Here is a 27449-nt window from a genome sequence, read left to right on the forward strand (position 1 = left end):
CCAACTCCCAGTGCAATACTGAGTTAAAAGCCAACGCTGGGCTGGCTGATGTAGTCTTCTCCATTGAAGAATAGATGAGATGGGGCTGAGAAACCACCATTACATGATGACACTAAACAGAAAAGGCTTAGGGGAGAAAAAGGAAGGATTTCAGACACAGGAACAGAAAGGCTGCTGAAAAAATGCTGGGCAGGCTAGAATGGAATATATCAATGCCTACACAGCAATATAATCAGCTGAATCTTGAAATGCTAAAACCTTGGTGGTGAAAAGGGAGGCTCCTTGATAGTTCAGGACCAATGGGATTGGCACAAAGACTCACTGAACCTACAGCCTCCAAAATCATAACCTCATGTCTGATAGAAAGGAAAAAACTGATGACACAGAGAACATTCAGAAAGAGGGAGGTGGTGAATCTCAGGAATGTGAATGGATTACAAAGACCATTAGCTATCATGTTTTAGCTGAAGTACCCAAAATACGGAGAATGGAAGGCTGGGTAGCACCAGCAGCAGACATGATTACCTGTGGGTGTGAAATCCCTAACTAGACATGACCATTCTCCTCCCAGACACCTTGAAGTGGGGGCTATACCATTTGAAAGCTGCTTCTCAGCTGTCTTTAATATTGACACAAGTGGGATTCACACTAGTGTTCTAAACCAGAGCAACAAGGCTGCAAGGAAAACAGCCTGGCAAAGGAATGGAGGGATGAATAGATATAGGAAAAGGATAAGACATCCTTATCTTTTAACTTCTAGACCCCCTACCCCTCAAGCAGTTCACCTGCATAGTCCAGAAATCAAGAATGGATTAGATCAACCTGTTCCCGGAGTGCCAAATACAGTGCCTATATGCAGATGATCTCAGTGCTGGATTGGATATATAGAAAGAAAAAAACTGAAGGTAAAGGAAAGGAGTATGAAAGATTAAAACCTTCTGCAGAAAAAACTTTTTAAAAACAAAGTATGAAATATATTTAGGCATTAAAATAAAAAACAACTTAGCTGATGGGGGACAGTGTTTAACTGGGGGCATTCTCTGGAGAGCTTGCTTTCCTGCTGGCCAATAAAATCTGCCAAAGAAATCAGCAGCCTTTCCCTTTATGTTTGGGTCATTTCGTTGCCAGAGAATGTCTCTGTGACACTGAAACACTGAGGGTGAGTTGAGGGTCCTTGCGCTCAGAGAATCGTGCACTGTATTTGAAAAAAAGGGTCTCCAATGGCTTGCAGGTTTGGAAAAAATTCTTCAGCCACTGTTGGCTTCTTCTTTATTAACTTGAAAATTTTCCCTTTCGGTTCCCTCTTCTTGGTATTACAGAATTTCATACTTATCCACTAGGAAAGTGGTCTCTGTGGAAAACCTTACAGGGCTGTTTCCATCTACCTGGGTCACTTTGGTAACCTAGGAAAACAAACAAAGAGTAAGGTAAAGCAGAAGGACAGCGGGTCTTTAAGGTGCTGGCTAAATTCTCAGTACAGAACAGATCAAATCCCCTAAAGCAGTATTAAAACTAACTCAGAAATACTAAAAAAGTTCAATTCACAACTGCAGCTCACAGCATCACTCTTCCCCACCAACATGATTAATCTGCTCTCTAGATAGAAAAGACAACTGTTGGGATGACATGTAGAGTGGTATTAATATTAAGTAAAAGGTCCAGAATGAGTGGCCACTGCCCAGGCCCTGCCCTATAAAACCTATGAAAGTCATAGACATTCTATCAGGATGATCGATTAACATTTTGATCCAAAATGCAACATTCTAACAATTCAACATTATTTAATTTGCTCTCAGTCTAAGTTGTTCTATCATATTCATTTTCTAGGTATGGCTGGGTCCTTCTCTTGAGATTTCTTTTTATTTATTTTTTATTTAAACCTACTTTTTTTTTTAGTATTTATTTATTTGGTTGCACTGGGTATTTAGTTGTGGCAGGTGGGCTCCTTAGTTGTGGCATGCGAACTCTTAGTTGCAACATGCGTGTGGGATATAGCTCCCCGACCAGGGATCAAACCCAGGCCCCCTGCGTTGGGAGTTCGGAGTCCTAACCAGTGCACCACCGGGGAAGTCCTGAGATTTCTCTTTATTAATAATAATAGATGTCCAATTTAATGAACTACCTGTAACAATGGTGCGCATAATGGCACCAACACAAAACTTAAACCACTGATTCATATTTTCTAGTGAGGTTCTGACAGAGCAATTATACTGTCCTGTTCTTCAAATGGTCAGTAACAGGAAAATGTCTTGGGTTCAACAATGTGCTCCCAATACTGATGGGGTTAAGCCAATAACTGAGATGGGGGGGGGAGGGAGGGAGAGGGGGAGAGAGAGAGGGAGAGAGGGAGAGAGAGAGGGAGGGAGGGAGGGAGGGAGGGAGGGAGAACTGCTCTTTGGAATCATCCAGCAGATGAAACTATAACTTCCCAAGCACTTTCAGGAGAGACAGAGAACATCTGGGAAGATAACCAGAATGACAAGCAAATCAACAAGTCCGAGGGGAAGATAACAATATAAACTCGGTGCTTATAATGCAACTTGAATGCTGGAAGAACAAAGAGTTAAAAATAATGATCTGAAGGACAGTTCACAGGGAAATCCCTGGCAGTCCAGCAGTTAGCACTCAGCGCTTTCACTGCCATGGGCCTGGGTTCAATCCCTGGTCAGGAAACTAAGATCCCACAAGGTGCATGGCACAGAATGAATGAATGAATGCATAAATAAATAAATAAACAGTTCACAGATTTCCCCTGCTTTGCCTGCCTACCTTAAGGACAAGGTTTACAACAGAATTGGCTTACGATTATCCGTATTAATGAAGGGAAGCTGTGACATAAAAGAACATAAAAATCGTATCTATTTGTATTAGAATCACCTTTTTTGGCAGTAATTTTGTCCTCCAAATAAACTTTCTTTCATTCCTTGGGATCAAACCAAGTGACAATACAGAAGGCATTACTAAATCATGTGTTGAGTGTTTTGGCAAATGAATTTTAAGATACATGAGATTATTAAAAAAAAAACAGGCAACTAAGAGATATGAGTCTTGCACAACCCATAAGTACTTTTATATGTAGTCATATTCAATTTCTTTACTTTGATCTAGAGAGGAAAACTGAGACAAAGCAGGTGAAGAACTGACCAAGATTACACAATGAGGCAGCAATGGAATCCACGGGGGGACATCAGCTTTTCTGATTTCTGCTCTGACCATGAAGACATGTTGCCTATCAGGTATCCGTCCTACCACTTTCCCCATATAAGTTCTCTATTAAACAGGGGTACCTGTATGTTACAGTAATTTTTTTTGGAGATGAAGGAGACTTGAACAGGGAAGAAATCATTGGGCTGCCCAGCAATGCTGAACTCAAGGCTGCCACTCTTATTTTTGGCATCAATCACTGGCAGGCACCACTCCAAGGTATTTCGTCGACTGTCATGTCGATATTCGCCGTCAATCTCACCAATCACCGGTGCGCCGACACCAGATCTGTCACAAGAAACATCCGTGTCAAGTTAGCTGTCCAGAGCTAGAAGAACTATGCCAAGGAAAACCACCCCCAAATTTGATTATGCTCCTCAAATTCTGCCCACTTTCATATAGTCCTAGAAAAAATTAGGCTCCCTGATAACTTCAAGGACCCTTAACCTTGGCCAAGGGTCTCATTAATTCCTTTTGTAGGTACAGATATATGCAACCATAAGTAATGGGCAAACATAGTCCTGGGCTGCTCCAACTTATGGACTATATCTGGAGCTGGCAGGGGACTGAGATTGACAAATGTGTAAAGTGGGATGTATTTCCAAAAATACTGCACTAATGGTTTGCTGCCTTGTCATGATGGAATTTTAACATAGCGTAGCTCTCTTCATAGATGCCAATGAGGGGAAAAACAGGTTGATAGTAACAGTGGGGGAGAACTTAAACACCATTATGTGGTTATTTAGAATGGAGATGAATTTGGACCTTTGAGAGGATGTTTTTAAAAGATTTTAGGGGCTTCCCTGGTGGCACAGTGGTTGAGAGTCCACCTGCCGATGCAGGGGACATGGGTTCGTGCTCCGGTCCGGGAAGATCCCACATGCCGCGGAGCAGCTGGGCCCGTGAGCCATGGCCGCTGAGCCTGCGCGTCCGGAGCCTATGCTCCGCAACGGGAGAGGCCACAACAGTGAGAGGCCCGTGTACCGCAAAAAAAAAAAAAAAAAAAAGATTTTAGAAGGTTTTAAAACTTATTGTAGTTGATGCCAGTGGGTTTATTTGATTTATAATCCAGTAACTGAACTTTTATTTGATAAGTGAAAGCACAATTACCCCTGGGCAAAATGTGAACATGATGGGAAAGAGAGATATTACACAGTTGTCCTTAGTCTGCAAGAGAACCAGGGCTAGTCAGGACGCACTGTGCATCCCCGCACACGGCTGACAGGCAGTGCCAGCTACTCCTACACACTCTAAATTTACCATCTTTTAATTCACCAGTGACATCCAATGTTTGCATTAAAGGCAGGGTAAATAAGGGAGACAAAGAAAACTTTAAGGGTGATATAACACAATTAACTCTTCCCTATCAATTTTATGGTCCCAGTTGTATGTATGTTTCTTCCCTTTGCCCTTGTTCCAATTCTGATTCTGAGATCCTCTAATTTGATCAGTTCTAGACAATAGGGTAAAATGCTGTCTAAGGGTCTCTCCTGGAGACTACTGCAAAGTTGAACTAAGACACAGGAAACCACCGTAACCACAATTATAGGGTAGATGGAGAGGCCTAAAACTTGTGGCATCCTAAAAATAGTCTAGTAAAATAAATCTTGACAAAATAAAACCCACACCTGTCACCAATGCCCAAATCTCACAATGGTTCAAGGCAGCCATCTATTGTTCTGAAATAATAACCAAGCTGTGAAGAATAAGATGATTAGCCCATTAAAGGGGATATTGGTAATAAAGCATATTTTAAAAAGTAGAAATAAGAATGACTAAAACCAGACCTGGCCATGTAAAGGCCTGAATCAAACTACAAATAAATTAGATTTAATTTTAATTCAAATTAAATTAAAATTAATTTGAACACAACTACAGATTGAATTAGAACCATTTTCTCTGTAATAATAACCAAGCAATTTAATAGTATAGACACACTAAGAATTCACTTACTGGGTATTCATAATTAAGCCCTGTACTTAATCATGGGGGTGCTGAAAGGCAGAGAAGCAGGGATTCAATGGTGAAGTAATAATAGTTCAGTCGCTAGAAATGCTAGTGAGGAGATAAAGTAGAGAGTATTTCCAGATGATCCTAGAAAGTAGGCCATTTAAGCACACATCAAAAACTTACAGGAAGTAAACTTCTGGGGGGGATGCATATTTTTGTTATCTTAATTGTGATGATGGTGCATACATGCCAAAACTTATCAAACTTTATAATTTAAATACGTGTAGCTTATCACGTCAACTATACCTCAATAAAGCTGTTAGAAAATTTACTGAAACTAATGTAGATATCTTGTTTCAGCAAGAATAGTACCCTTGAAAACATAATCTCATCTTTAGCTGAAAATTTAGAGAAGAAAGTGAAAAAGAAAAATTCAGTCTGTCAGACTCAATTCCTTTAAGAGTTGCAAAACAAAGCAGAGAAAGTCTGACTGATAATTGGCTCCTCCTTCTGGAAACCTTCATTACTACATGAACAATCTGAAGACCAGTATCTGAAAACACGGCCCTAGAACTATAACCAGCTTTGCTTGTTTGGCTTTAAAATCAGTAATATCCACTCCGTTAAAAGTGTACAGCTCAATGCATTGACAAATGTAGCCTGTAAGCACCATTACTATCAAGTCATAGAACATTTCCATCATCTCCAAAAGTTCCTTTGTGCTCCTCTGCAATCAAATGCTTCTTCTCTTTGCAATCAAATGCTTGATTTCTGTTCCAAGAGTAATACCTTTTCAGAATGTCTTATAAGTGGCATCATATAGTAAGTATGCAGCCTTTTGTACCTGGTTTCTTTCACAATTGACCTTTATGAGAAACAAATATCTTAGAATGGATAGCCAGCTAAGTGCTGCCTCCAAAAGGAGTTCCAAAAGACTAGTTCTATAAGCTCGCTATAGAAAAAATGATTATGTGGGGTACTTACGGGAGTGGGATGGTGATAACCACATCATTCAGTTCTAAATTATCTTCTTGTAGCTCGTATTCTATGTTGACATCACAACCATTTCCACTTTCTGAGGGCCAGCAATTAACTGAAGAGAAAAGCAAAGCAGGTATATTAGAACATTAGAAAAAGAATGGAGGAAAGTTAAGATGGCAAATCAAAACTGACAACTGCAGGCCTTAAACATCCTAGTGTAAACTACTAAAAATAATGGTTTCAAAATTAAAAGTGTTTAAAATTTAAGCTATTTATTACCAAAATACACTAAATATAGCACTGAGTCCATTTTGAAAGGTCATTTTGTGAAAAAGAATTGTGGCAATGAAGAAGGTACAAGCCAAGGCTATTTCTAGTTCTCAGTGCAGTCTAGCTTAGTAGGACCGACCAGAGGCACTTACTTGTCAGTGGAATAAAAGACTCCTCTGTGGTTTGTAGTCTCCACTTCAGCACCCCAACGTCACTACTGACTGGAAATGACTTCTCTGGATTCTTCAAGCCAATTAGAGATTCTGCAGTGAAAAGTTTTTTATCCACATTTGGATGGGTCTGAAATGAGAAGGGAAAGAAAACTTCTGAGGTTCAGACATTATAAGACAGGAAATAAATTCCTTTTGGTCTTACATGGCCCATAATCTAAACATCTAAAACAGGGTGCCTAAAAAATTCCAATTATTTTTTATTTTGAAGAAAGATTTCCCTTCTTCAAAGACTTTTAAAGATTTAAGACATTTAAAAAATAGTAATAAAGTAATTTCAACTCTAAGCCATTTTGTTTGTAAGTAAAAAGTTAGTAACTTTGTAACTGAAAAAGTTAAAAGACCATTAACCAAGTCCTTTACAAAAATACTTCATAGGGAGCAGCCTGATGGTGAGGCCAAGCTTGCCAAATAGAAGACTAGGGTCAGACGTTGATCAGCTGGCTGGGTCACATAGCAGTCCTGGCCTTATACTAAGGAGACAGGAGAGGGAAAAGCTCTGTGGAAAGTTTAGCTGCAATTTTGCCTAAAAGTTGTTCAAACTCAGGCCAACTAAGATGGACTGCTCTTTTTAAAAGAAGTCACATTAGGAGAAAAAAGGAAAAAGTAGTAACTTGTGGATAGCAGACTACACAGACTTTATGAGCCAGCAAAGCTACTGTCAAATAATATAAGCACTACTTCCAAAAGACAACTGTGTGCTGGTTATGAGTGGAATAAAACATAGACAAAACCACTTTCTTCGCTGAAAAGGCTTTGTTCTCGTGACAAGAGATATAAGATCAACCATCTAAATAAACTGTGACAAGAACTGTAATAATATAAAGAAGGTCTCTTACACAGCCAGGTAGGTGGAACATACATATTCATTTTTAAGCATTTTATGTACTTTTCAAATATACCATTAGATACTGCCCTTCAGCTAACAAAACAAGCACTGGCAGTTATATAGCAGCAGAATGAGTAAACTTAGTGTCATAACCTGCTTTAGTAAAATACCTCCCGGGCTTCCCACTGGTGGCGCAGTGGTTAAGAATCTGCCTGCCGGGACCTCCCTGGTGGCTCAGAGGGTAGGAATCCTCCTGACAATGCAGGGAACACAGGTTCGAGCCCCGGTCCGGGAAGATCCCACATGCCGTGGAGCAGCTGGGCACGTGAGCCATGGCTGCTGAGCCTGCGCGTCTGGAGCCTGTGCTCCACAATGGGAGAGGCCACAACAGTGAGAGGCCTGTGTACCGCAAGAAAAAAAAAAAAGAATCCGCCTGCCAATGCAGGGGACACGGGTTTGAGCCCTGGTCCAGGAAGATCCCACATGCCGCGGAGCAACTAAGCCTGTGCGCCACAACTACTGAGCCTATGCCCTAGAGCCCGTGAGCCACAACTACTGAGCCCACATGCCACAACTAATGAAGTTCAGGCACCTAGAGCCTGTGCTTTGCAACAAGAGAAGCCACCTCAATGAGAACCCTGTGCATCACAACGAAGAATAGCCCCACTCACTGCAACTAGAGAAAGCCTGTGTGCAGCAACAAAGACTCAACGCAGCCAAAAATAAAATAAAATAAATAAATAAATTTTAAAATAAAATAAAATACCACCCTATTGTTTTAAAACTTTGTTTTTTAAATTATATTTCAAGCAATATCCTAAATGAATTTACTCTTTGCATAATAGTAACAAATATGCATCTCTTTGTACCTTTGTGAGTATGAAGTCATTTATTAGATTTCAAAATGACCTTTCACTCAATTCCAGTATTAAAAGGCCATACTAATACAGCTGCTGTCAGTCATTCCCAACTGGCTTGGGAAGGCATTTATCAATTCAAGGCTTCCACTGTAGGTAATAAATTAACTTCTCTCCTATGCATCTAGAATGGCAATAGTTATATAAGTTAAATAATCTTCTGTGTTTAAATTAACTTCTTTCCTATGCATCTAGAATGGCACTAGTTATATAAGTTAAATAATCTTCTGTGTTCTATGGTTCATACAGGGAACTCCAGTTGAGAAAGACTGTGTTAGGTAGACAAAAGCCTTAATGCTCCCTTATCAAAAGCCTCTACACACCTGTAGCTGCACCCCTTTCTTGTCTTCATTTTCCACATGAAGACGAATTCGGCCAAATTTATCATCTGAGATCCTAAGCATGATCATGCCATGCAACTCCATATTCTGTAATCCTCCATCTCGTCCACAGGTTAGCGTGATCTTTTCCTCAATCTTCATGTGCACACTGTAGAGAAAGAATGATAAATCTGCTCAGACAGGTAAAAACCAGAACTCTCTTTCTCCAGGGTTTAATGGTGATTAGCCATAAGCAACTTATGTAAAGGTGCTGCAGCCATATGTATCAAAATGTAAAGCATTATATAAACTATCACATTTAGAATGGATAAACAACAAGGTCCTACTGTATAGCACAAGAAACTATATCCAATCTCCTGGGATAAACCATAATGGAAAAGAATATTAAAAAATAATGTGGGGACTTCCCTGGTGGTGCAGTGGTTAAGAATCCACCTGCCAATGCAGGGGATACGTGTTCGAGCCCTGGTCCGGGAAGATCCCACATGCCGCAGAGCAACTAAGCCCGTGCACCACAACTACTGAGCCTGCACTCTAGAGCCCGCGAGCCACAACTACTGAGCCTGCATGCCACAACTACTGAAGCCCGCATACCTAGAGCCGTGCTCTGCAACAAGAGAAGCCACTGCAATGAGAAGCCCGCACACCGCAACGAAGAGTAGCCCCTGCTCGCCGCAGCTAGAGAAAGCCCACGCGCAGCAATGAAGACCCAATGCAGCCAAAAATAAACAAATAAAATTTAAAATAAACAAAAATTAAAAAGAATGTGTATATATTATATATATTATGCATAACTGAGTCACTTTGCTGTACAGCAGAAATTAGCATAACATTATAAATCAACTATACTTCAATTAAAAAAAGGAAAACAACCTTTATCCCTAAAAAATAAAATAAAATAAAATAAAAGCATTACACCCTTTGGTTCAGCAAATCCTCATCCTACAGATAAATTCTCACCTGTGCAAAACAATGTCGTAAGTTATTCACTGAAGAATTGTTTGTAATAGCAAAAGTTTACAGACAAATGTCCGTCAATTGGGGGACTACTTAAATACATAAAAGTATATCCACAAAAATGAATACTGGGCAATTAGAAAAAAAAAAAGAGGAACAATTGAAAAAACTTTTTATTTGAAAAAAATTTCTAAAATTGTAACAGAAATACATTTATACCCTTTTTATCTTTGTTAACATTTTATCCCATTTGTTTTATCATTTGCACACTCTCTCTATATAAATATATTTTACTTTTTTCCTTGAACCATTTACAGGCAGAATATATACATCACGGCCCTTTATCCCTAAACATTTTCAGAGTGTATTTTGTAAGAACAGGATATTCTTTCACATAACCACAGTACTGTTATTAACTTCGTAAATTTACATTGACACAATACTTTAATCTACCATTCATATGCCAATTTTGTCAGTTGACCTAGTAATGCCCCTTATAGTAGTACAAGATCCAGTCTAGGGTAAGGTACTGCATTTGGATGTCATGTCTCTATAGCTTCAAATAAGGAAATTCTTGTCTTTGAAATAAGTGAAAAAAGCAATTGGAAATGTGTCTAGTATGCCACCACTAATGTATAAAAAGGAGAAATACAGAAATTGTACCATGTTTTTATTCATCTATACATAGACTATCCCTCTTGGAAGATTCACACAAAAACTAGTTAATACTGAGATTTCCCCGGCATCCAAGTGGTTAAGACTCCGTGCTTCCACCGCAGGTGTACGAGTTCAATCCCTGGTTGGGGAACTAAGATCCTGCATGCCATGAGGCGTGGCCAAAAAATTTTAAATTTTAAAAAATTTTTTAAAAATTAAAAAACCCCAAAAAACTAGTTAATACTAGTTGCCTCCATAAAGAGAAACCTGCGTGGCTGGGGGGGGAGGAAGAAGTTTTAGTTCAATATCCTTTGAACCTTTTGAATTTTGAACTACATGAATGTATAATCTAGTTTTCAAAATAAGTAAAATAAAAGGTGTGACTGCTATGGGCAATTATTAAGTACAATCTACCCATATTCCTTACTAAAACTATTTTTAGCTGGGTGAACTGCAGAGGCTTAAAAAGACTATTCTGGCATCCTACTTTGCTCTGTTCTAACCTCTAAGACTTCCCAGAAACAAAGGCATGAGACTCAAGACCACAGAGGAATGTATCTTAAGACAATGCATGGTCTCATTTACCTTCACAAACGTTTGCTCCATGCTCAAGAAGTATTTCATCATTCAGAAAAGAGTCTCAACTCCTCTCTAGTACATGACAGTCTCCAATATCAAAATAGTGTCAAGCCTCTGTCTCCCTCAAAGCAACTACTAGGAATAGCACAGGAGCTTTAGTGATTTAAGAGATTTATCCCGACATAACCCTGTTCATTTCATACAGAATAAGACATACAACATACTCCTCTTTTATGCACACCTAATAGAGGTATCCTCCCAGACTCATCTTTCACTTGACCTCAAAACCATCAGTAACAGTAGAAGGTCTGGGCTTCAAAACAAGAAATCTGAGTCATGAATATGTGAACTTGATAACTACCACTTAAAAATGTTACCAAACAGTACCACAGTCCTGAGATAAGAGACAAATCAAAATATTCTATACTGGGTTCAAATACTTAAAAGGCAAAAGATAATACATTATTTGCTACTAAAGATATTTATAAATTTTGTCCTCCTTAAAACTTAATTAGAAGGACTTCCCTGGTGGCACAGTGGTTGAGAATCTGCCTGCCAATGCAGGGGACACGGGTTCAAGCCCTAGTCCGGGAAGATCCCACATGCCATGGAGCAACTAAGCCCATGTGCCACAACTACTGAGCCTGCGATCTAGAGTCTGCAAGCCACAACTACTGAGCCCGTGTGCCACAAATACTGAAGCCCAGGCACCTAGAGCTCACGCTCCACAACAAGAGAAGCCACTGCAATGAGAAGCCCGTGCACACAAACGAAGAGTAGCCCCCGCTCGACGCAACTAGAGGAAGTCCACGCACAGCAATGAAGATCCAATGCAACCAAAAATAAATTAATTAAAATTAAGGGCTTCCCTGGTGGCGCAGTGGTTGAGAATCTGCCTGCTAATGCAGGGGACACGGGTTCGAGCCCTGGTCTGGGAGGATCCCACATGCCGTGGAGCAACTGAGCCCGTGAGCCACAACTGCTGAGCCTGCGCGTCTGGAGCCTGTGCTCCGCAACGAGAGGCCGCGATAGTCAGAGGCCCCCGCTTGCCACAACTAGAGAAAGCCCGCGCACAGAAACGAAGATGCAACACAGCAAAAATAAATTAATTAATTAAAAAAAAAAGTAACCACTTTTAAAAAAATTAAAATTAAAAAAAATTAGAAAAAGACATGCAAAAATATAGTATAGTGCTAATCATAACTCTAGCCCTCTAATTCCACTCCATTTTAAGAGACAAAGTACACACTAGGCACAAAGAAAAGTTATTTTTGTTTAATTTAGCCACCAGAGTTGATAGAAAGGTAAGTTCTAAACTTAATAGAGAACAGGTGGCTGAGAGCCCCCAATCATGTTTAAAGGGGGGAGGGGGGAAGACCTCATGTTTATACCTAGAATGTACTTTTTAAAAAAAAATTTTATTTAAGTATAGCTGATTTACAATGTTGTGCTTAACTGCTGTACAGCAAAGTGACTCAGTTATACATATATATATTCTTTTTCATATTCTTTTCCATTATTGTTTATCACAGGATATTGAATATAGTTCCCTGTGCTATACAGTAGGAAGTGTTTTAAATCTGGAAAAATTAAGACACAAAAAGAATTTACAGTGCATTGAGATAATTTTTTTTAACACTATGTGGTCTGTTCTTACTGAAAGAGTTACTACTTACCTCTCCATATTAATGGGTGGAGCATGCACTTTGGTTGCTTCAGAGGTACGCTTGCCCATACTGGAGGACATGATAGTTTCACCTTCAGATTTCAATTTGTCAACAAAGTTATCTACTTCCTTTCCTTTGGCTCCCAGCTTCAAAGCCTTGCTAGGGCCTGAAGGCCTAAGTGGAAGAACACACACATACACACAAAAATACACACATGATTTAAAAAGTTAAAAACTAATTAATAATTCTCTATCACTGAAGCTTTCCTTGAAGCTGTTCTTTAAGAGGAATGTGAATACCTCAAGGAAAAAACACAAGCTTCCTAGTGTTTAGTGGACAACTAGACTACTCCCTGCTCGAACTGACAGCTGGGTCACAATTAGCATATAAGCTTCAGGAATTCCCTGGTGGTCCAGTAGTTAGGACTCTGTGCTTCCACTGCAGGGGCCACAGGTTCATCCCTGGTCGGGGACTAAGATCATGTATGCCACAGGGGCACGGCCAGAAACAAAACAAAAAAACCCATATAAGCTTCAAGTACCCAACGACCACAGGTATACTTTCATAAGCATGTGTGATCTGATGAAAACTTTGTACCTTCTATCCAGATAAATATACCTGTGTACAAACGAACTTTTTCACATAATTTCAGGTAGTTCAGATTCTCCCTTAAATCCATTCACGAACACTAGATTAAAAATACATGTTCCTTAAACAGTTAAATATCCCCTCTTCTCCCAAAATAAGGCAACTCTCATAGGAAATTGAGATCATGTTATAATTTGTAAAAGAACTCTCTTTTACACAAAAGGAAAAACACCACATTCAGATTTCTCCTTTATCCCCATATTATGCAGCCAAATTTAATATTATATCTTACTTCATCAAGTCACTTGTTATTTACAGTTTGCCTAAAAATCAGATATCACTCTGAGATACACACATACAGCCTTCATCTGCCATTCTAGGATTGCATTCTGGGTGATACACTGGATTATATACCTGGCTGGTGCAGGTGCCACTTTTGGTTTATCAGTTTCAATGATGGTCTCTGTGATCATAGCAGCTGTGCTACCTCCAGACACTGTGGAGCTTCCAAATCCCCCAAATCCTGGGGCTTTTTTGCCCTGTCTCTCTGCATCTCTTCGGGCCTGCTGTAATTCTTTTGCTTTACGCCGCATCTCAGCCTTGGCTTCACGTTCTTGAGTCTACAAGAAGATACATACTTGGATGTAGCTTTGAGTACAGACTAGACTAGCAAATAAAAAAGGGAAAATCAGATAATGAAGCCTAAAAGAAAGATATACAAACCAGCTGTCCCAGAGAAGACCTTATTTACCTCTCTGACTGCTCTGAACACCTTCTCCTCATGAGAATCCATTTCTGTGAAGGTTCTGATCTGTGCCAGGTTAACATTTTCCCGGTATCCCAGTGCAACAATTTCATCAAATGCAAAAATCAAATCAAAACAGTGCTCAGATATTTCATTCTCTTCTAAGGCTCGGCAATATTCAGGAATCTAATCATGGAGAGCAACAGAAAAGAAAGATTTAGAATTTATCACCAGTTTTGTTTTCCAGTTATCATCCTTTAAAATATACAAATTTCAATAAGCCTAAATCCCTTTATTAGCTCCTTCTGCTACTCTGTATTTTAAGCAAGTCTGTGGCATAAAGTCTTTTATGTGTGTGGCTACATCAACAAATCTTACCTGAAGAATATTATCTAAAAATATAGCCAAACAAGTGTCAGAACCACAAAGGCAGGTTAGAGTAACTGCTAGAGAAATGGGAAACAAAAGGGCAGTTCTCATATTCTCCTTTGTAATACTTACAGTCTAGGATACCCAGTAAGTGTCTGCTGAATGAATAGGAGCTGTAGCAATAAGATGCTGGGATGAGGGCTGGGGGCATAGAACATGCAAACTGATAAGCATCAGCTGCTTTGGGGGAAAAACAGTTTTACACAAAAAATTTAAAAACAAAAACTGTAACCCAATATTACAGGACTCTTACCACTCTTGAAAAGAGCCTTAGGGTCTCCAGATCTTCTAAGATGTTGCTGTTTTTGGTAGTGATCAGTACCATGTACAGTTTCTCCATAGGCTGGTAAACATATCTGACACTCTCTGTTTCAACAAATGTGTGTTGTTTTCCAGTGTTCATGAGCTTTGGAAAAGCTGCTAACAAGCCCTCAATCCGAGTTCGGGTCATCTCTACAAACTGTCGAGAAACAATAGCCTTTCCTGCTTTTGTGCAGACTGCTGCTGCCAACAGCACCTGCCGGGAACATATAAATAAGTACTAATTAATTATTTCTTTACATGTGTTTTCTCAGAATCCTCACATCTTCTGTAGAATGGTACACTCAGTTATTTAGTGATGTGACTACTATTAGAATGCTGACTTTCAAACTCTACTTCATTGCTCTTTTAATTATAGTATGTCATTCATAAAACAAAGCTAAAGTAGAGGAAAATGAAGCTATTACTCCTGTTTTTCAATAACATACCTAGAGAAAAACTTAGTAAAGAAGTAATTTTTTCTAGGTCTACAAATACATTATGAATGGATCCCCTGTGACTCAAAACTGGGTTGCTCTCTGCTTTGGCAGACCCATAAAGAAGAGCTTAAACTTTTTCTAGGGAGAATAGAGATCTCCACAGCCAAAAGAGAGGTCTGATCAGGCAGACTGAGGATTTATACAAGGCCCCTGACCTTTCATTTCATTTTTACCTAGAATATGGAACCAATCTAGTGAGTCTAAATTTATCTTCTGCTCTTTGATTAACCGTCCCATCCCACACTATCTTACCTCCAGACATGCAAACAATCTGTAAAATGAAAAACGGAATGACTCAATGTTTCATACAGGTTTTGACACTGGGCAATGATCAAGACTAACAGTCCTTTTTTCAGAGTCTGGCATTTCATTAAACAAAATGAATAAAGCATCAAAGAAGAGAAGACCAAATGCCATTAGCAGAGTAGTAAGAATATTAAGTACAGTGTTAATAGTCTCTTCAGTACAGGAACCCAAAAGTTCACAAGGACAAGGAACAAAAAGACTATTTACACATTTTGGAAGCCTCAATCCTGGGATACAACCTCTGAAATATCAACATCCTACTGGTCAGGCTTCTCAGCTTTACAGAAACCTGTCCTCTACAGGTGAGCAGCTTGAAGAAAAAACAAGTTAGTCAATTTGAATAAATATTCTCATAGTTTCAAAACAGAACAGTTTTATAATAATTATAGGAGAACACAGTGTCCTTATTCATCAAGGATAGGTCATTAGGGTATTTGGGAGATAATTACCATCACGCTTATTTCCAAGCAGCTAGGTAAAAACAATTTGTATCGAAAAAGTGTTTGATCTATATCCTGCACAAATAATTTCCCTCTACCAGATTTGTATTTTTACTGATTGATTTGCTTCCAATGAACATCAGGCAAATTTTCTCATGTGAAATCTCAAGAATAATGCTATCAACTGCTCTATTTCCCAAATAACAACTGCAAGTTTAGAAAGAAGCTCATTTAAGGGAGTTATACAATTTTATGTTCCTGAGTCTATCAACTCTATATTGAAACTTACCTTAATTATTCCAGCATAAAGTTACGTTGTATAGAATTAAAAAGTTTAAAAATAGAAAGTAGTTCTACATCATAAATAAATACTCTAAGGAAGAATCTTGTTTTGTAAGTTATATCCTTTTAAAAAGATAAAATACTTCAGACATACAGAGAGGTATAGAGTATAAAATTACAGGTGGTTACTTCAAGAGTGGCAAATAAGCTAGCTTAAAAGTCCCAAAACAGTCACTTTCCCCAAAATATTTATAATTTTTTAAATAAATAGTTTGGGTTTTTTTTTAAAAAAAATAAACAGTTTTGTACTTAAGAAATGTATCTTTCACCATCACCAGCTGCTTGGGAGGTTTCTGCTACCACCCAGGCATGAGGCAAGAAGATATACTGAGGGGAGTAAAGGATCCCAGAAAAAGAATAAAAATGCAACAAGGTTATGACCCATTCTTTTCAAAGGAAATCTCCCACCTCATGTCTTTAACTTTACTATTTTGTTGTTGTTGGTCACAGAATTTTATTTAATTCAGCTTTACTGAGGTAAAATTAACATATAAAAATGTGAGATATTTTAAGTGTACATCATGGTGATTCCGTGTCTTTTTTTTGAAAGTTTTTGGCCACACCCCACGGCATATGGGATCTTAGTTCCCCAGGGACTGAACCCATGCCTTCTGCATTGGAAGGCAAAGTCTTAACCACTGGACCGCCAGGGAAGTCCCAGTGATTCCATGTCTTTAATTTCATTTTTTTCTTCTGGTTTTATTGAAATGTAATTGACATACAGCACTGTAAAAGTTTAAAATGTACGCATAATGATTTGACTTACATACATCATGAAATTATTACCACATAAGTTTGGTGAACATCCATCATCTCATATAGATACAACATTAAAGAAACAGAAAAAAGGGAGCTCTCTGGCAGTCCAGTAGTTAGAGGACTCCATACTTTCACTGCCAAGGGCCTGGGTTCGATCGCTGGTCAGGGAACTAAGATCCCGCAAGCCGCACGGTGCAGCCAAAAAGAAATAGAAAAAAAATTTTTTTTCCTTCTGATGAGAACTTGTGACTTTACTCTCTTAACAACTTTCATATATAAGATACAGCAGTATTAGTTATGTTTATCATACTGTTCAATGCATGCCTAGTACTTATTTATCTTATGACTGGAAGTTTGCACTTTTTGACTACCTTCATCCAGTTCTCCCTCCCCCCACCCCCTGCCTCTGGTAACCACAAATCTGATCTCTTTTCTGTGAGTTTGTTTGTTTGTTTATTTTTAAAGTATGACTGACCTACAACACAATGTTAGTTCTGGTATACAACATAGTTATTTGATATTTCTATACATTTCAAAATGATCACCATGATAATCTAGTTACCATCTGTTACCATATAAAGATATTATATATAGACTATATTCCCCACACTGTCCCCCATCCATGTCTTTAAATTAATAGTGTGAGATAAAGAAAGATTTCTTCAAATAAGGTCAAGGACTCCTGTAATTTTTGGTACACACATAATGATAATACCTTAATCTTGAAAAAGAAGAAATTGGCCTAAAATTATCACCAGGCAAGAGACTTAGAGACTTGTTTGAAGACTAAAACCAAATATACTCAAGAAATTTGATTTCACATTAATTTTTATCATATGAGGTTCATGTTTCAACCAAACCATGCTTCAACCACTGCAAAAAAAGAAAGAAAAAGGTAGTTGCTGCTTTAGCTTATGAATGATAAGCAAGTATGTCTCTGTATTGGTTCACTAAAGCTTTGTATGACATGTACATCCAAATAAAGTAAGGTTTGCGGGATCTTAGTTCGTCAACCAGGGATTGAACCCGGGCCCTCGACAATGAAAGCATGGAGCCCTAACCACTGGACCACCAGGGAATTCCCAAAAAATATTTCTTTTAAAATCAACTGTCATAATGTTATTTATACAAATGGGTTAAAATTTCCAAAAGTATCAATATAATATATGAATTCAAAAAGTGTCAAATACCAAAAAACTCAACGTATAAAAGTTCTAAAAAACTGGTAATTCAAAAAGAAGACCTAGTGATGATGATGCTTGTGAAGAATTTGGATAAACTGTTTCATGAATATAAGAACAGAAAAAAGGAATTATTTCTCAATTAAAAATCTTATTTATGTAACTTTAACAATATGTATAAGTAAATTATTAAATACTTTAAGAACATATTTAAAAAAAAAAAAAAAAAGAACATATTTAACTATTTGTGCTATAGTCCTAAAAGTTTTATATTTTGAAAAGCTTTTCTTCTTAATATTCTCATCAGGTAAATGAGGAATTCCCTTATATTTGGGATCACCTCCCATTGGTTTCTCCTTCTATGTGAATTAGACTATGTGAATTAGAAATAGTGTTCTAAATTTGTGAAGAACTAAGTTAATATACCAGGAAAATTAAATGACTGGAAGTGAGATGATTTGGATCCTACTTTTTGTTCTTCTATTTACTGTCTGTCTGACTTAAGTTACGTTTCAACCTCTCTTAGCCTCAGTTTCCTCTCTGAGAATATGGAGCATCATCTGACTACCTCACAAGCTATTATGAGGATCAAATGAGTGTAATAAAAACGTAAGCCAAAGCTATACAACTTATGCCACAAAATATGTAAACATAAAACACACACACAATGTAAAACAGCACTATTATTACTAATAAACTTGCCAAGAAATGCATGTCATTAAAAAATTTGTCACTTCAAGGCAATGGACTTTTACTTTTATGGGTTTGGCAGTATTTTAATACTCAAATAATGCAAATGGACTCCCCACAAAATTTTACATATAATGTCAGAGAATTCATAGATCCTTTAGAGTAGTAATTCTCAAATGACCCATGGAGAACCACTTTATGCAGTGAGAAATAGTACTAATAAATAGGAGCACATCATAAATTTAATACTTATAGAGCGCTCACTAAAAAAAAAAAAAAAAAAAAAAAAAGGCCGAGAACCACAGTCCTAAGAAGTATGGTACCCCACCTTAGAATTGTATGAGGTTTTGAAGGAACAGAATAAGCCACAGTAAAGATACTAAGCACAGCACAATTTAAACATTTGAAGTCAAAAGTCTACTCAGAGGGGGCTTCCCTGGTGGCGCAGTGGTTGAGAGTTCGCCTGCCGATTCAGGGGACGCGGGTTCGTGCCCCAGTCCGGGAGAGTCCCACGTGCCGCAGAGCGGCTGGGCCCGTGAGCCATGGCCGCTGAGCCTGTGCGTCCAGAGCTTGTGCTCCACAACGGGAGAGGCCACAACATTGAGAGGCCTGCGTACCGCAAAAAAAAAAAAAGTCTACTCAGAGAAAGGACTGCTCAGACCAAACCTTCAGACCTATATAAATATGCTGATTTAATACAAAGCCCATGTCTAACATACCTAATAATAATAATAAGCCTGTTAGAAACAATGTTTGTATGTTTCAGGGTAGTTCTTAGGCAGCTGGAATTTAAAACACCTCCATACCATACAGAGTTTAGGTAAAAATTAACATCAAGGCAACATGAAAGGGAAATTAAAGGCAACCTGTAACCAGAAAGATGCATGCAATGTAGAGAGGCAATTCACCCACTTTGCTTTATTGATTGGGCATGGTCAAAGGCTAATTTTAGGCAGTGGCAATCTCCATTTTAGCAGTATTACTATAAGAATTAACTAAATAATTATTTATTGGACACCTACTACACACACTAGATGCCCTCTGGGAATACTATGAGGAAATCAGTTAAGACTGGCATTCTTCTCTTAAGAAATCTAGTAAGATCTCAAAAGTTCGCATCCCCCAAAAACTAAATTTTTTTGTTAACTATGTATAGTGATCAATGTTAACTAGACTTATTTTGGTGATCACTTCACAATACATACAAATATCAAATTATTATGTTGTACACGTGAAAGTAATATGCTATATGTCATTATAACTCAAAAAAAAAAAAGGCAGCAGCAGGCTAATAGGGATAAGACACAAACATAAATAACTGTAATACTAGGCAGAATGTATTAAGTAATGCGCTATAGGAATTCAGAGGAAGAAATTACTTCTAGCTCACAAGATCACTGATGACTTGATGGAAGAAAGAGCATTTAAATTATGCTTTGATCAATCAGGGAATCTGAGTATGTAAAGATGAAGAAACAGTAGGGTAAAATAGTAGGTACCAAGCAGAACTCTGGGACTCTCTTTGAGACATTCCACTATCCAGATATAAGCAGAATAAGCCTCCCAAAGTAGGACCAAAGTGCCCAACACTAAGCATAACTCTAAACCTCAAGACACCACAATCACAGGATCCACAAAGCTGACAAAGGTTTCTATTCACTGTTATCCATGTTAATAACACAGTTATTAACATGGCTGGAAGGTATGGTTAGCTCGAAACAAGATAAATTTAACCTACCCTAAATTAACATTCATCTTAAATGCCTTTAAATAATTAAGCTTCCCTTCACATAAGTGTTTACCAATTATTAAAAAATAGTATATACTAAAAGGTAGGTTAATTTTTCCTACTGTAATTTGATCTGATTTTCTTTGGGGAAGAGTGAATAAATATGATTCTCTATACAGTTATTATACTTGTTTTTTACATTTTAGGAAAAGAGCATTTAGACCTAAAACAAACTTTCAAGAGCCCTTGATCGTTCTATAGATACAAAAACTGAGGGTCCAGAAGTTATGCAGATGATCTCTTCAGGACTGTTTAAAAAAACAAAATAAAATTTCCCATTAGGTTACACTTTGTCAGACAACTTTTCTCTTAATAATACTTAAAATGCTTTGAATATATTGTCATTTGTTTTTGGATTAAATAACAACACTCTGCTACCCAGCTTTAACTACATGGATCAGAAAGTTCCTTGAGTAAAGAAACCTGGAGAATTAGGTTTCTGTTCTGCCTCTGCCACTAATTATGTTACCTTGGATGTCACTTAATTGTTTCTTGAAATATCCCTAAAATAGAGGTTAGGGACTTCCCTGGTGGTGCAGCGGTTAAGAATCTGCCTGCCAATGCAGGGGACACAGGTTCAAGCCCTGGTCCGGGAAGATCCCACATGCCGTGGAGCAACTAAGCCTGTGCGCCACAACTACTGAGCCTCTGCTCTACAGTCCGCAAGACACAACTACTGAGCCTGCGTGCCCGAAAGCCTGCGCTCTGGAACAAGAGAAGCCACCGCAATGAGAAGCCCGTGCACTGCAATGAAGAGTAGCCCCTGCTTGCCACAACTAGAGAAAGCCTGCGTGCTGCAACGAAGACCCAAGGCAGCCAAAAATAAATTAATTTCAAAAATAAATTAAAAAATAGAGGTTAGTTTATGTGAAAATAGAGGTTAGTTTATGTGAAAGTGCCTCTGCATCTTTAAGATTCTGTAAGTGTAAGCATCTGAAAACTTTACAGCAACAGAAAATGTGCAATACCTCCATTTCACACCCACTGCTCCAGTGGTAACTATCAATAGTTTGGGTTTTTTGGTTTTTTTATTGGTGCGCGGGCTTCTCTCTAGTTGTGGCATGTGGGTTTTCTCTCTCTAGTTGGGGCACGGGCTCCAGTGCGCCTGGGCTCTGTACTTGTGGCCCATGGGTTCCACGGCTCATGGGCTCTGTAATCTGTGGCACGCAGACTCTCTAGTTGAGGCGCATGAGGTGAGTAGTTGTGGCACATGGGCTTAGTTGCCCCGTGGCATGTGGGATCTTAGCTCCCTGACCAGGGATCAAACCCACGTCCCCTGCATTGGAAGGCGGATTCTTACCACTGGACCACCAAGGAAGTCCCACTATCAATACTTTGGAACCATACTTTACATTAATATTAAGCTGCCAGAAGGCAAACTGCCTAACCAAAACAAATCATGTGTGTGTATAGTATATGTGTGTCAGACAGCTGCCATATCATCCCTTCATCCCCACTAGTGATAGAGGTCCAAGCATAACAGGTAAGTAATTCAGCATAAATATGCATAATTCCCTAAAGAAAAAAAGTCAAGGACTTCCTTGAACCTCTAAATGCTTCAGTATTCCTCACTTCCAGAATTAGCCAGTCACTTTGTTCCTCGTAATTCACTGTAATGATAATATATATATATATAATTTATGATCATATTAAGGCCAGCTTCTACAACTGTCATAGAGGACCATTTCATCTTTCTTGTATGCATGAAGTGATTACAGATAAAATCAAATCGGGGGAAGATTACAATAAAATACAGAGTACATACAAAACCAAAACCTGAAGTTACTCAGTGAGAGTTTTAAGCTCATCACAAGTTTCTGTTCTAAAACAAAAACCTGTAGAGTATAAAAATAAAAGGACAGGGCTTCCCTGGTGGCGCAGTGGTTGAGAGTCCGCCTGCCGATGCAGGAGACACGGGTTCGTGTCCCGGTCCGGGAAGATCCCACATGCCGCGGAGCGGCTGGGCCCGTGAGCCATGGCCACTGAGCCTGCGCATCCAGAGCCTGTGCTCCGCAACGGGAGAGGCCACAACAGTGAGAGGCCCGCATACCGCAAAAAAAAAAAAATTTGTTTTAAATAAATAAATAAAAGGACATTGTTCTCAGTTTCTGCAGTGTACCTTCTATTTGGAGAATAAGTAAGATGGTAAATCAAAAGAAACTCAAGAAAATCATTTTCATTCTTCACTCTCCTCTCAAACAACAATCAAAAAAATACATAAAGAATACAATAGCTGTGCAGCTGCTGTATTGTATATGAAAAAGAAAAAAGAAAAACCAAAACAATAACAACTCCCTAACTGGGAACTGTTATTACTGTGTAGGATTTCAGTCTCCACCCCCCCCACCCCCATCATGTGTAGACCAGCCATACAAACCCAAATCTAGCTTTCTAATAACTAATGACTCTTGGAAACTGAACATATTGTGATCATTTATATTTAATGTGATCACTACAGTAAATTTACTCATTGCCTATACTTAGGAAATAAGAAGAGAACAGCACTCTGTAGATAAGTAAAGATTTTACAGATTAGGGCTACCATGAGACTTATTATCAAGTTCATTCAAATATAAGTTTACTAAGAAAAAGAACTGACTATAATGATATCTGACAAGTGTTAAGAAAATAAGAACATGTTCTCATTAATTTGCAGAAAGCTAGAAAAAAAGATCAAATCAAAAGATGCTTTTTTTGTACTTCATTTTATAAGAAAGTCATCATAGGCCATTTGTTTTTCCATTTGTTCATTTATTTCTCTAGAAGGACTTTGTAGTGTAGGACATTTTGCACCAACTTCAGTAACTAAAGCTAAAGGAAATTTATTTTTCAAAAATCAACATTTACATACTGATATCTACAACTTACCCTAAAGCGCATTTTAAAAAAAAGATGGCTACAGGGATGAATGGATCATTAGATGCGTGATAAAGCAAGAATAGTGAAATGTTAATGACAGAATCTAGCTGGTGGTTACATGGGGTGTTCACTGTAAAGCTCTTTCAACTTTCCTACATGTTTGAAAATTTTATAATAAAATGTTGAGGAAAAATCAACTTTCAGAAGTTTGGATACAACTTTTAGATCCAAGAAATCTTACAAAATGTTACCCTATTTGGACCTTTCTTTGTGATCTCTTTGTAAAGGAATAGAACCCGAAAACATTACACAGAAAAATACTTAATAATGTCTTACAGAATGTACTGAGATAAGCTGTTATCCAGAGTACACAAATCTGTAGGTATCTGGATCATGCCAAGTCCCAAGTAATTCAGATACATATGCATATTTAAACATGACACAACTGTATGTATATGCACACATGTCCAAATAACATGCAAAATTTATATTTACCACTCAACACCTAGGGCTCTACCATCCCTCTGGTTATCTATGAATTAAAAATCGTACTAGGAAAAAAAATAGTATGAGGTTCCAAGAACTTTTCAACAAACAAGGTTTTTGTAAAAATTAATCTATATTTCGTTTATATAATACAAGACTTTAATTTTGCTTTTAATATTACAATATACTCTGAAATGCACTATAGGTACATCCAGGATGTATAAAGGAAGTAGTTTAAAAATCACTACCCAAATACTAAGCCTCCTAGTGGAAACGAAGAAAGGAGTTTTGGGAAATTTTACGTCCAACATAAAAGTTTTATGAGGTAAACCTACCTGATGCAATTTATATGCCTGAAGCTGAAGAAAACCTTTCAGTGGTTTAAAGCCCAAGCATGAATCCCCCCCCACCAATCAAGTTCTCATCTAAAAAGGTCGTGAACAGAACTTAATGATTGGCACCAAATTATACTGTCATCTCTGAAGTGTGTAGGAAGATGCTTTAAATCAAATTAATAATCTATTGACAAAAAGAGAATTAAAAAAAAGAATGTCCTTCAAAAGACTGAAGGGCATAAAGTGCACTTAAAAAAATTACTAGCTTGTTTGGAACCAAAAAATTTCTCCTACTTCATAAATATCCACAAATCGACGTGAGAAAGAAAGAGGCAGTGGAGTGAGCACTGTTGTGTCCCATCTCGCACCCACATTAATTTTAACAATAGATGAGAACACAAAGATAATGCAACTGAAGGCAAGTGACAGGTCCCGGAGTATAAACCCCTCCTCCCTCCTGTGAGATATCTGATTACGATATGCCACATTCACATTTCACCTCACCAGAACGACAAGCTCCCTGAAGGCAGAAAGCCTGTGATATCGATAACTCGGCTCACATTTTCCCAATGCTCTTATACACAGTGTACACTCAATCACACTGACAAATGGACCCACTTAAGATCTACAGAAGTAGGTGGCAGGTTTCTGGGACATTGGGTCCTACAAATTAGGGACAAATTAGTGTCAGAAGTTATTCCTTCCTGTTCTATGCCTCCTTTCGAACTTTCCTCTATTTGTCCTTTTCAAACAAACTAAAGAAAAAGTCCTGAACACTAATGGGTTTAGATTTCAAACTTCAACGGCCTACGGAACACCGGGGATGAGAGGTGAGCTTTTTACAAAAGGAAGAGAACCCTCGAGAGGCCCAGCTTGCCGCGCCTAGGTGCCCACGGAACCTGCTGGACACTAGCGCCCAGGTCCACAGCGTGGGGTCCAAGGGACATCACTAAGAGGTTCTTGCAGAGCAACAACCCTGGGCCCGTTTTAGGGCCCGGGTCCCGGCAGAGGAGGGTGCCCAGCTGGTTGCGGGGGAGGGGTGTGGGTGCGACCACAGAGGGACTGGAGTCAGGTCCCTCGGATCTCCCGGGAGGTCGGGCACAGGGTGCGGAAGGCCACCCTGCTCCCAGAGCCCGGGGGAAGCGCCCAGCTCCGGGCCCTCGGGGCGGGGCTCCTCTGGCCCCAGCACAGGCCGGCAGCAGGGAGAGCGGTCGAGCAAGGCCGGGACCCGGGAGTTGGGCCCGGCCCGGGTCTTACCATGGCGACGGCGGTGGTGGGTCGCACCCGAGCTCCGGCGCCACTGCAGCTAGGGCTGGGGTCGGGGGAAGGGGAGCACCAACCGCTCCGGACCTACTGCCCCCCTGACAGGAGTACCGGGCGCTTCGCCTCTTGCCAAGATGGCGGCCTCGAGCCACGTCTCCAACCGGAAACGGCACGGGTCAAAGGGCGGGGGGCGGGGCGCCGTGGGGTGGGAAGACTGTGCGCGCAGGCTGAGACGCTGGTTGTGTCAGGGAGGCCCCCGGACTCGACCACCAGCGTGGAACCGGTGGCTTCTGTCCTTTCCCTGTTCGTCAGTGCCTTCGTTTAATTTGCGACGTCTCTTGCAGTTTATAAAGCTCTCACAGCCACTCTATCATTTGATATACAAAATAACTGTTGTTCATAAGGGACTAGTAGCCAGAATATATAAAGAACTCTTAAAATTCAACAATGGAAAGACAAAAGATCCAATTTTAAAATGGCCAAAATAGCCATTTCTCTAAAGAAGATATACAAATGAATAATAAGCACATAAAAAGATGATCAACATCTTTAATCCTTAGGGAACTGCAAATCAAAACCCTGCTTCATACCCACTAGGATGGCTGTAATAATAAGTGTTGGTGAGAATGTGGAGAAATTAGAACCCTCATACACTGTTGGTGGGATCGTGAACTAGTGCAGCTGCTTTGGGAAGCCGTTTGGCAGTTCCTCAAAAAGTTAAACATGGAGTTACCATGTGACCCAGCAATTCTACTCCTAGGTGTATACCCAAGAGAATTAAAAGCATACATTCACACAGAGATTTGTACACTAATGTTCATACAAGCATTATTCATAATGGCCAAAAAATGGAAACATTCCAAGTGTCCATAACAAAATGTAGTATATCTACATAACGAACTATTAGTCACAAAAAGGAATAAAGTATTGATATATGATACAACATGGATGAACCTTGAAAATATTACGTTAAGTGAAAAATGCTGGTCACAGAAGACCACACTTTGTATGACTCCATTTATATGAAACATCTGGAGTAGACAAATCCATTGAGACAAGAAGTAGGGCTGCAAGGGACTGGGGGAGGGGAGAAATAAGGAATGAGTTTTGGTTTTTGGAGTGATGAAAATGTTCTGGAATTAGATAGAAGTGGTGGTTACACAACCTCGTGAAATACTAAAAACCACTGAATTGTACGCTTTAAAAGGGTAGCTTTTTATGGTAAATTATATCTTTTCTTCAAAAAAATGTGTAGGAAGCAGGGCAGTTACTGTGCTTATGTCCATTTTGTAAATGAAGAAAATGATGACAAGTTTAAGAAATGTACCCAAACTTCTAGTTCTATAATGGAAACAAGATTCAAATCTGGTCTTCTGATTGTATGGGTAGTCTTCCATGCCAAATGTCAGACTTTTCAGATTATAAGTGATTCAGCAGTTCTTCCCCACATTATTTTATGCCATGTTAGTGGCTCAACTGTTTATCCATTATTGCTGCAATAATGGATAAACAGCAATCTTTTATTTAGTGTTTATTTTATGTCAGGTACTTTACATGTATTATCTCTAATCCTTATACACAGCAATTCAGATAAGGACACTGAGGATCAAAAAAGTTAAGCATTTGCCCAAATTCATACAGCCAGCAAGTGGTAAAGCCAAGATGCAAACTCAGCTTTTCTCATCATGTCACACTGCCTCTCTATATCTCCTGTGTACTCCTTAATGTTTATTGAACACTTACAATGTACCAGGTGTTACTTCAAATTCTTCACACAGATTATTTTACTTTTTTTTTTTTGGTTGCACAGGGTCTTAGTTGCAGCAGGCATGTGGGATCTAGTTCCCTAACCAGG

General features: G+C 38.9%; 1 protein-coding gene across 3 annotated transcripts; it reads right to left on the bottom strand.

The window, feature by feature from the left end:
- Positions 1-1232: 1232 nt before the first annotated feature.
- On the bottom strand, positions 1233-25731 carry ARCN1 (archain 1). 3 transcript variants are annotated; one of them, XM_065881711.1, is made up of 10 exons: positions 25589-25731; positions 14598-14861; positions 13922-14101; positions 13585-13790; positions 12592-12756; positions 8705-8870; positions 6558-6705; positions 6139-6247; positions 3288-3492; positions 1233-1403 (listed from the first exon to the last, which is right to left on the bottom strand). In XM_065881711.1, the coding sequence occupies exons 1-10, from the start codon at positions 25589-25591 to the stop codon at positions 1314-1316; spliced, it is 1536 nt and encodes a 511-aa protein (XP_065737783.1). In that variant the 5' UTR covers positions 25592-25731; the 3' UTR covers positions 1233-1313. The 3 variants fall into 3 exon arrangements, with proteins under 3 accessions (XP_065737783.1, XP_065737785.1, XP_065737786.1); XM_065881713.1 differs by lacking the exon at positions 25589-25731 and having other exon boundaries at positions 14601-14810; XM_065881714.1 differs by lacking the exons at positions 12592-12756; positions 25589-25731 and having other exon boundaries at positions 14598-14810.
- Between the last annotated feature and the right edge of the window lie 1718 nt (positions 25732-27449).

This window comes from Phocoena phocoena, chromosome 8 (assembly GCF_963924675.1).
Source record: "Phocoena phocoena chromosome 8, mPhoPho1.1, whole genome shotgun sequence".
In the NCBI taxonomy this organism is placed as follows: domain Eukaryota; kingdom Metazoa; phylum Chordata; class Mammalia; order Artiodactyla; family Phocoenidae; genus Phocoena; species Phocoena phocoena.

Excerpts from the sequence above, each read along its gene's own strand:
- ARCN1 (XM_065881711.1), bottom strand. Across the intron at positions 13,791-13,921 it reads TGTTCAGAGCAGTCAGAGAG|ACTCAAGAACGTGAAGCCAA; the intron begins GTAAATAAGGTC and ends ATCTTCTTGTAG. Across the intron at positions 8,871-12,591 it reads CCACCCATTAATATGGAGAG|TGTGCACATGAAGATTGAGG; the intron begins GTAAGTAGTAAC and ends CTTTCTCTACAG.